Source organism: Sesamum indicum, linkage group LG4 (assembly GCF_026168435.1).
Source record: "Sesamum indicum cultivar Baizhima isolate 11 linkage group LG4, ASM2616843v1, whole genome shotgun sequence".
Lineage (NCBI taxonomy): Eukaryota > Viridiplantae > Streptophyta > Magnoliopsida > Lamiales > Pedaliaceae > Sesamum > Sesamum indicum.
This window is the reverse complement of record NC_142660.1, coordinates 18,631,664-18,642,581: the sequence shown is the minus strand read 5'-3', so window position 1 is coordinate 18,642,581 and position 10,918 is coordinate 18,631,664. Positions and strand designations below refer to the sequence as shown.

The 10,918-nt window shown below is 32.9% G+C and overlaps 1 protein-coding gene across 2 annotated transcripts; it reads right to left on the bottom strand.

Annotated features, from left to right (window-relative positions):
* Positions 1-206: 206 nt before the first annotated feature.
* LOC105161040 (transcriptional regulator ATRX) lies at positions 207-8,808 on the bottom strand. Of its 2 annotated transcripts, XM_011078603.3 has the most exons (6): positions 8,651-8,808; positions 8,428-8,481; positions 7,613-7,733; positions 6,810-7,243; positions 6,037-6,358; positions 207-1,643 (listed from the first exon to the last, which is right to left on the bottom strand). In XM_011078603.3, the coding sequence occupies exons 2-6, from the start codon at positions 8,460-8,462 to the stop codon at positions 582-584; spliced, it is 1,974 nt and encodes a 657-aa protein (XP_011076905.1). In that variant the 5' UTR covers positions 8,463-8,481; positions 8,651-8,808; the 3' UTR covers positions 207-581. The 2 variants fall into 2 exon arrangements, with proteins under 2 accessions (XP_011076905.1, XP_088735991.1); XM_088879865.1 differs by lacking the exons at positions 8,428-8,481; positions 8,651-8,808 and adding an exon at positions 8,068-8,254.
* Between the last annotated feature and the right edge of the window lie 2,110 nt (positions 8,809-10,918).

Below are 10,918 nucleotides of genomic sequence, written 5' to 3'. Positions count from 1 at the left end.
CGTTCATCCCTGCCGAACAAGCAGATGAAACCACATGTATAAGTTGTTCGGGAATAGACTTTGAAATATTCCTGTGAATCACGTAAATCTTGTCTTGCATTTGATTTGCATTTCTTGCTATCTGCAAGTGTTCCAAAATCTGTCAATGTCCTAAAATATGTTATGTAAGAGTAAGGCTATTTTTGCATGACTCAACAACAATCAAATGCTTAAGAACATGAATCACACTTCAATTCTAGTAAGAAATTAACCTTGTTTCTGGATATCATACAAAACAGAAACTATTTGAACTGTTCTGTTGCTGCAAAGGTACATATGTAATAATTAATAACATCATGTACTGATCCTGATCCCAGAATGACTAAATAAACATACAGTATTGTCAAAATTTGACAGCAGCACAACCCTATTGTATTGTACAAACACAACATATCCACAACAAGAAACAGCCAATGTATTAATTCGTCCTGCTCAACATGTCCAGATGTATATTCTGGGTCAAAAAGAAGAAAAAAGATGGAAAAGGATGTATAAGAGAACTGTGCCTGCAAAAAGATGCGGCGTTCGTCGCAGCAGGTGGGCTACCTGTTGTACATATTTGGTCTAACATGTTGATCGTAGGAAGACAATCGTGTACCTGGAGGTAACCTGCTTTCTGGACGTGGAAAGGCTCTCGAAGTTCCTTCTTCGTTCAAGGGTACACGAAGCGTAATATCTGGGAGAAATGGGTAAGTATCTTTAACTGGTGGAAGAACCGGGCTTGTGAAATGGTCTAGATGGTAAGAGGATGGACCTTGACTTAGTCTATGCTGGCTGAGACTGAGAGACCTCTGAGGAGGAATTTCCGACCTGATTTCAGGAGTGAAGGGTCTATGGGGAGCAGTGAGAAATGGGTCGCCTGGGAATAGACTTTGAGATTCAACAAAAGGTTCGGAAAGGAGTCTGCCGGGAGCGATTTCTGGCAGAAAATTAGCAAAAGTTGATCGTCCGCCAATGCCAAGATTGGCTCTAGCATTTGCTTCATATTGATAATCAGTTGGCAATCTGAAAAGGCCAGGAGAACTAACGGGAACTCTGAAGCTGTGCACATTGTTTATTTCCTGGTTGAAGGGTTTAATAGCATTGCCAGAAGCTCCTCTGGCTACAGGAGCGAAGCTAGTGAGTTTCTGATTCAGCGAAAGTTTGGCTAGCTGAAGTGCATCCAAGACAGACGCTACATTCTTTGAAGTTTCTTGAGGCACGATTGGAAGCTCACTGGACGAAGAGCTCCTTGAAGACGCATGCAGTGGCGTGTTTTTTCCCACATGAGAAGAAGATATATTTGCTGAAGCCTCATGCTGTTTTCCTGAAAGCCCTTGATCACTGCTCTCATTTGACATGGGAAATGAACATTCCAATGCCGAAGATTCACAAGCACTTATGTTGCTGTTGCATTTCCCATCCTGCAGGCTTCCCTTGCCGGCATCTGCGAGAGATGACGAACTCTTGGAAGTCTGGGGTTCACTAAAATGAGCATCAGCTGGCTCTTCCTTCATTTCTTGATTATCTGAATTCAACGTCCCAGTAGCAAAGGATGGTCCAGGCGACTTTACCTCGTATCGTTCTTCCGTCACGTCTGAATGATTACCGGGATCACATGAATCCTGTTGGTTCATGGAGAAGAAAAAACTTGAACTAAAAAGGAATTATGGAAGAAAAGTAGAAAATGACTTGGAAGATGTAGATCTCAACTAGATACAAGGAGAAAATGACTTGAGGGGGAAAATAAATCAGAACATGAATAAGAAATACCAAAACAAGCAACAAAACGTTGAAGCATATACAGCTGTCGTCCCATTCCCAAGTGCAGAATAGGATCTACATTCTAAATTCTAGTGATGTATATACAAGATAAAAGCATCAAACTGCTGCAAACAATTATTCAACAGCCTGATGATGCTCAATTCTTCTCCAAGGGGAGGGGTGTAATAGATACCACATTTACAAAAGTTGCACGACACCAGCAGCCCTGTCATTCATATGTTCCCCACGAGGTATCTCTTAATAAGGGTGGCATATAAGTTCACAAACATATCTTACTGCCAGTTTGTATCATTTCACACTTATTCGACAGCCTAAAAGCAAACAGGGATAGGTAAATTCAGGCATAAAGCTAGACACCCTTTATCACAATTCTTTTAGGGTTAATTACATTTGCACTGCCTCTAGAAATCTGAAATTACATTTCCCCCAAAGAAGTTCTGAAACTACAGTTACACCCCCCCAGAAATTTTCTATTTACACCTAACCCCCTTCTGTTAGAGTTTGGACGGAAAATGCTGACGCAGCAAAAGAAATTACATAAATTTTCAATTTTACCCCTCATTTAACATGGATATATTTTTGTACTTATAAAAGGATAAACATAATATATGTATATATAATATATATATACAAATACATTAAGTGATTTATTACATGGGAATGTTAAATTAGGGGTAAAGTTAGATATTTATGTAACTTGTTTTGTTACGTCAATATTTTTCATCCAAACCCTAAAGGAAGAGGGTCACGTTTAATCGGGAAATTTTCGGAGGGGGGTAACTGTAATTTTGAGAACTTTTTTTGGGAATGTATATTTTCACATTTTCAGAGGAGGTTTAAATGTAATTCCCGTTCTTTTATGATTAACCTTGAATTTTTGAAAAGTTAAACTTCATCTTTGATTACTTCCAAGTGTCATTAATACGTCTTGATCAAAAAATGCAAGTTATACACATTCAGTAGGAGTATATTAAAAGTTAAATGTTTTATTATATTCTGCTAAATTTTGAAAATTTTAATATAGTACAATTGTATTTAGTTATATCTTGAATCAATTCAACCAAAAATAAAGGGTATAAAGAAGAAAAAAAAAAAGAAATTCAAGCAAGGAGCTGGGATAGTTTTGACAAACAATTTAAGAAATTCATTCACTCACAAAATGGGTACACTAATCAGGGATACTCCATTTACATACAAAAATTTAGTATAGAGTCCTTACCATACGGCGGATTCTCTGTGGCAATGCCTATTATTTTTTTAAATGTAAATCGTATTATATATTAGAGTTACCATTTATATCATAATATCAAAGTAGTTTTTCAAGTTTATATACCAGAATATTCAAAGGCCATGTACATAATCTAAATAAGATAAATTATCATCATATGATCATGAGTTTAAATCTGGTCAAAAGTTTTGGACGTTGTGTTATCTACTAACTTCATTTTTAAACTCGTCCTATTGCTAACAAATTGCATTGTTAATTTACTATTATTTAATTCTACCAAAATGGGGAAAAAAAATAAAGGGATAATTACATTTACGTCCCTTAACCTATGGCCTATTTACACAAACCACCCCTGTTTTTTGCAGAATTACAGATGCTACCCCTCATAGCCAAGAAATAGAGATAGTTTGTGTAATGATGCTAATATTTTTATGAGGTGTGTGCAATTTTGCAGAAAAGTAAGGGGTGGTTTGTGTAAGTATAATATTTTGGTGGGTGTATGTGTAATTATCTAAAAGATAGGGATAGTTTGTGTAAACATGCCATAGATCAAAGGGTGTAAATATAATTATCCCAAAAATAAATTATGATCTCATGTACCATGAGTGACCTGAGTAAAACACAAAAATTGTTTTCTTTGCCCATAAAAAAAGAAAAAAAGAATTAAACTTTAAATGTGTATAATTTTCTAGTCCTACCCTATATAGGTTTGTCTTCACAAGAAGTGAAGGAACATAGAAATATTTAAAACTTTTCCTACCTCTGAAGTTATATACTTACAACAAAGCATAATGCATATATATACACATTATTCAGAATACAATTATATAAACACATACATCAACTCATAATTATTACATGTTAATCATATATTTTGTTTAGATTAGTTCTTTTGAAGAATTCAAATGTTTTGATTTAGATTAATCAATTTCTAGGAAACGATATCTGATTATTTGAAGAATTTAGGTTTTTGAATTATCGTATTTAATCAATCTAAAAACTTAAAAAGAGATCATGTTTTCAAATTAATACATATACTAATTACTCTTCTTACAATGGTGTATATTTATAAATTTCGTTCCATTCTATTTATATTCAGTTTTTATATTGAGTGAAATGTGATTCAAGATTTAAGTCAAAAAAATACAGTAAATGTTAAGAAACCAGCATATGATATTATTGATTAATATTTAATAGTATTTAATAATTCAAAGAACATATACATATATATATATATATATACATATATAAGAAAATCAGAAAAATTGCATATAAAGAATATAAAAGTTGTTGATACTTTTTCCCATTTGATCAACAAACTATAGGGACAATTATGATTTTCATCCCTAAACTTAACAACTTATTCAGTTTTGGTCCCCAAACTTTCGGGCTTGACAATAATAGTCCTCAAACTCCCTACCGTTAGATTTGGTGTTAGAATTGACGGAAAAATGTCATGTGATATGCACGTGAGGCAAAAATGATAGGGAAAAACAGGGAGACTTACGATTTTGGTCCCTAAACTTAACCACTTACTGAGTTTTGATCCTCAAACTATCGAGCTTGACAATATTAGTCCTCAATCTAACCATTTTTTAACAAATCCTGCTTCATTCTCTCATTTTTATGACTCCCATTCTTTTCCAAAGGAACCCTAGCTCAATTTCCACATGATTTTCTCAAATTTGCTGACAATTTTCTATTATTTACCAAAATAAACCAATTTTCCTCATTTTTCTTCAAAACCCATTTGAAATTTTTGAGTTTTTAGGCCCAAATCCCCAAAGTGTAGAACCCTCAAACCCTAATTATGATTTGGACAAACATGAATTTTTCTCCCCGAATTGCTAGGAGTCAATGATATTAAAAATGGAAGCTTAAATCCACAATTGCACAAGAATGGAGACTAGGCCTCTCAGGAGTTTTGAGAATGAGAAATTTCTTTTCCCCAATTATCACTCAAGTAAACCTTCAAACTTGATCAAAAATGGTGGAAATTGATGTTTTTAACCAATTTCATGAAGCATCCAAGCTCCAAGGTGGGGAAAAGGAGCTTTTTTTCCCTCCAATGCTGCCTCCGTTAATTCTAATGAAAAATATAAGGGCAGGGACAAAAATTATCAAACAAGTGTCAATTTGAGGACTAATATTGTCAAGCTCAAAAATTTGGGGACCAAAACTGAATAAGGGGTTAAGTATAGGGACCAAAATCATAATTCTCCCACAAACTATACATATAGTCATGCCAAAATTACTTATATTTGTAATGCCATACAAAATTATAACCTTTAAGAATAAAATTATTTTACTAATGGAGTGTATCAATAAATTCATATTAACGTCTAAACTTCCACATGTTCTATATTATACCCCAGTTTTACCATGATTTTCATTTTACTTAACAAAATCTTATAGATGTTTCATTTTTATTTCTAATTGGCATATATACCCTTGTAATTCTATTCACTATTAATTTTTTTTACTTTTTAATGTTATATTTCATTTGGTTAAATAGACTCCTATCTATTAATAATATAAATTTAAAATCTGTCATAATATGAGTAAATTACTGTAGATAAAGTTTTCTCTTTCCTTTAGGGTTATAATGTAAATATGATAAGTAATGAAAAGTTAAAAAGGATATTAAAAGTTTGTTGTGTAGAATAGTTTATTTTAAACGATTCTAGATTCCGATGTTGATGAGGTGTTTGACATGCCTCAATCAAATGCCGAAAGAAGATATCGTCATATGTATATACACAAACAAAGTTAACATTACTGAGAAAGATATGCCTAATCAGGTATGAGTTAAATGAGTTGGATTAGGATTTATCTCAAGAACACAGATAATTGCAAAATGACATCCTGAAAGACCAAAATAAACTTGCGAGGCCCCCGATAAGATACTCCTATTGATGCAAGTTGGTCAAAAGTAAATTTACACTCTTTAGGATGGACATTTGGACTGCAATGATGATGCACCAGTTGAAAACTGATAAACATACCTGTGTGCCACTGTTATTCTCTCTGAATTTCTCCTCCCATTCCCTCTGGGCCTTCTCCTCCTCTTCGTATCTACCAATGAGTTGTGCCTGATGTTGCAGCGCACTTTCCATATCTTCATTTCTCTCATGTCCACTAAAACAATGCTCGTAAACTTTTTGGGGTTCACTATTAGACCCACCTATGGAGCTTTCCAGTGGGTTTTTCCCATTAGCATATCCAGAACTTCCTCTTGGTGCGACCGGCTCACCATCAAAGGAGTTGTAAACATCGCTTGAACATGTGGGTTTCTCAGCTCCATCCTTCTGTAACTCTTCAATTGATCTGGCACCACAGATTTATTGATTTCAACTTTTGTGAGTTGAGGAGCTAGCTTTGCAGCTCAAGAAAATAGTTAAGAGATTGATTTGGTTTAACAGCAAAGTACAATATATCAACAGGATGGGAAAAAGAAGTTGAAAAATGGAGAACCGAAAGAAAGAAAAGACCAAAGGAAAGAAGAATGATACAAATGTTATAATTTTCTTTCACTGTATGCCAATAGCCAATGCGTAATGTCGTCGTGAATTGCAACTGTCCAGGTTGGGTCATCTTCCATGAATAAAATTCAAGTGTTCCTTAGGAGTAAATCAATGTGTTGTCTACACCTCAGAGAAAGGCTAAAATCACAATAATAGAAGATACTAATCAGGGGCTCTTTTATAACTCTAGCACCCATAACTGATCTTATATGGGTAATGAATTAATGATCGACATCCTAGGCAAGAAAATTCACCTGTCCCTGATCCTTATCTTGCGACATGATTTACCAGCCCGTCTTGCTGAAGAACTATTTGATGTAAAACTAGCTCTTCTTCTAATAGAGTCCATGTTTTTCTTCTTCTCAAGGGAATGTTGAGAATCTTTAGTACTTCTCCAGGACAAGCTTCTACCAGTTGATGGCGATGATTCAATTTCAGAACTGGAATATGCTGCCTCCACTTCATTTTTTCTTAGTTCTGTGTTCGTTGAAGGTTCTTTTATCATCAATGAACCATTGCGAGCCTTAAAGTCATGTGGGCTTTCATCCTGCTCAGAACTTGAATCAAATTCCTCGGATACATCACTTATTCCACGTTCTTCGAGAATTGCGAGAACATCCACTGTTGCCTTTTCAGCTTTCTCTCTCTGGAGAGATACAAACTTTAGCTGTTCTTCAAGTGCTTCTACCTGCGTGCATTTACTAATTCAGATGACACAAAATCTATTGGTTGGATAACTCAAAGACACAAGTTTTTGAAATAGGTGTCAAAAACATAAGGACAGAGAAAGAGCACAGTTTCTCTAATTCATATTACTTGTTCATCTGTTTCCATGTTCATTTAGACAGTCAAATGTCATAGTCAATCCCACCTTATACTTGGTAGATAAAATCTTAAATGACTCTTTTGTTTAAGGATTTGGGTTAACTACATTTTTGTTGAGCTACCTATCAGTCGTGGAATATAACACGAACGAAAAAAGGATGCAGACCTAAATAATTCAGCAGAGGACTAGCAAATGCAAGACAGAGAGAGTAAGTTAAGTAGTGCAACTCACCCTCTTGGCCAGGTCGTCAGCTCTTTGCCTGGCTGATTTTGAGACAGATCTTTCAGACAACAACCTAGCTCGGAGAAATTCAATTGTCATCGAATCTGATTCTTCCATGCTAGATGTTTTCCTGACATAATCACACCTCAAAGGATCAGAGCTATTACAAGAATATTATCAGCTAGCTAAATCAAGGAAATGAACTTGCAACAAGATATAAACAATTCGATCACTGGATTCAGCAAGCAATTCATCTCTACAGAAGAAAACATCTAGAAATAGCATATGTCTAATTACTTTTCTCTGAAGCAAGTATTTTCCCACTTCTTTTTTTTTTTTATATGGAACAATAGTTATTTGTCCCACTTTAGATGCAAGACTCAAACAGGATACGTCAACATTCTACACCAACAACTGAAATAAGTTTTAGTGCCATATTGTATCACATTCAGACAACATATTACCTAACTGCTGCAAAGTACACCTAATTCCTGTCACTGAACAGAAACTTCAACTCAGTTGTACCCAGAACGTATTAGATTATCCTTTTCTTTGATAAACATCAGAATCAACAAACTCAACTCCCACTTATATATTTAACTTCTGTGGTAAAAGAAAAAAGCTTTGTTGCTATAAATCAAAAGCCACAAAGGAAAAAGATGAAAAGGGAGAAGAAATCCGAAATTGATAAAGAAATCCCCAGAAAATAAGAAACTGCAGAAATTGATGAAGACCCACAAAGGGAAACCTTCAACAGAAGACTATAAAAAGACAATCTTGACTTGATAAATAGAAAGAAAAAAGAAGAAAAAGAAAACCCATACCTCTGTTCTTGATCTTCGTCCGCAGAACTTGACATTTTCTAGCTCTCCCAGTCTCTACAACAATTCAATACAACACAGATACTATAAATTAATCCCAAAAACTTAAAGACCAGATTCAGTCAACAAACAACCCGACAGATTTGAGTCTTCCACAGAGAGATAGAGAACCCTTCAAAGTTGAAAAGTAAAGAATCATAATTTTCAGGCAATTCTTGTATCTGACCTTGAGTACGCTGACTACTGAAGTCAGCTTCAATAGAACAAAGTATAAGTAGGGTCCTCCGTTTTCATTCTATTTAGTATTTCTTCCTTCTTCTCTGCTCAATTCAGTAATTTATTTCCGGTTTTCTTGTAAGAAACTGAGAGACTCAAAGAAAGAAAAATAACAGAGGGAGCTCAACTTTGTAAGAGAATATAAACATAATAATAGGGGAAATTACAAGCAATCCCATGTCATATCGCAAATGAGTAAATTATCCCCCTTACGAAAAAATAAATATCAATTTACTTTCTTATATTTTTTAAAATAGAACAATTTACCCTCCTATGATTTTTAAAATTAGGCAATTTACCTATCAATATAAGAAGGTAAATTGCTTCATTTTAAAAAGTATTGGGGGTAAATTACTATATTTTTTTCATGGGAGGTAATCTGCTCATTTTTAATATCATAGGAGAATAAATTGCTATTCACCCCATAATAATATCCTCCATGAACGCTTTCTCCTTTTTTTTTTATCATTTTTTTTGTTTCTTAATAGTACATTCATTCAACTAATACATCGATATTATTAAAATTAATAAATAAATTACATCAACTCAACAAATAAATTACCATAGCTCACATTAATATAAAATGAGACAAACACTTATATATTCAGTAAGATCTGTACCCATGATCTCGAACTTGTTCACGAATAATATTTTTTCATTTTCAAGTTTATGATGGAAATTAGCATTTTGCACCCTTAAAATTGGTGTGTTTGACAATTTACACCCTATAGTTTTAAAATGGCATTTTTCCCTAAACTTGAACACCATTTGTATAGTTCACCTTATAAAGAAAAGGGATTTTCCTGAATTATTTTTTCACTGCAATTCATGATTCAAAGAATTCAAAGATTTTGGAATTATTGAGAGAGAATCCTATTATATAATAAAGACGTCAAATTCTCAATCTTTTTTCTGAAGAGATTCTTGGCAACACCAAGATTAGATTTTGAGAGAGTGATTAGCAATTGGCACTGCAACTGGAAGTGGTGAGTAGACAAATATACATAAAAAGGTAAAGTATTATTTTAGTTCGCTAAGTATGTTTAATTTTAAGTTTGATAATTATATTCATTTTTGTTTAGGTCCAGTAACTTACAAAATTGCTTACTTTTAGTCCTTTGACAGATTTCCGCACAATTTTCCCCCTATACAACTTTTGAAAAGCAGTTTTAGTCCATATGCACTCATAGGGGTAAAATTATCCGAAAATCTGCCAGAGGACTAAAAGTAAGCAAATTCGTAAGTTACTGGACCTAAACAAAAATGAATATAGTTATCAAATTAAAATTAAAATTAGGCATACTTAACGGATTAAAATAATACTTTTCCCTACATACCATATATAAGTATATACATGGTATTTAAAGTATGTTTAATTCAAATATGAGATTAGTAAATGATATGCTTGAATGAGTATCATATGCCTGAGGTGTCATGTTAATTATTTTTCACATTTTTCTTATTTTACTTAATAAATCTTTTTTTATATTATATGCACAATATAATAAATCTATTGGATCAAAAATTCCCTTATAATATAACATGAATGACTGAAAAAATTTATGAAAAGTGAAAGGACTTAATACATTGAGAAATATTTACTCTTATTAATTATTTTTCATATTTACTCATATTAATTACTTTTTACATTATATTTATTTATTTATATTAATCTTATTCTATATTGTATTCATAATATAATACACCTATTGGATCAAAAATTCGCTTACAATGTAATGCGAATGACTAAAAAAATTCACAAAAATTGAATATATTCATTACATTGAGAAATTACCTATCATAAATGAGGATTAGTTAGATCACTTGTCATATTAAAATAGGTTGTGTGACAAATGAAATTAATTAAATAAATTATCATGCAAAATAATAGTTCACAGAGCAATATATGTTAAAAGACAAATGAGAATCAGTGAAATCCTTATCCCCTGTAAAAGAAATAGTACTTTTGGTAGTAAGATAGACTAAAATATTTAGAAAGAACCCTAATCATATAATACGAAATAACTAGAAAAGTTCATGAAAATTGAAAGGAGTTAATGCGTTGAGAAATTTTTTCGAGCATAGATAAAATAATTAGTTAGATCACTTATCTTATCGTATTCAAATAAAAATAAATTAAATAAATTATCATGTAAAATAAAATAAAATGAAAAGTAAAACAAATTAAATGACGAATGAGAATCAATTAAATCACTTA

What these genes read in the sequence shown, in the direction of transcription:
- LOC105161040 (XM_011078603.3), bottom strand. Translation starts at nt 8,462, where the DNA reads ATGTCAAGTTCTGCGGACGAAGATCAAGAACAGAG. An exon ending in AAGATAAGGATCAGGGACAG is followed by an intron (nt 6,359 to 6,809) that starts GTGAATTTTCTT and finishes CTGTGGTGCCAG; the next exon opens with ATCAATTGAAGAGTTACAGA. An exon ending in AGAATAACAGTGGCACACAG is followed by an intron (nt 1,644 to 6,036) that starts GTATGTTTATCA and finishes ATGAACCAACAG; the next exon opens with GATTCATGTGATCCCGGTAA.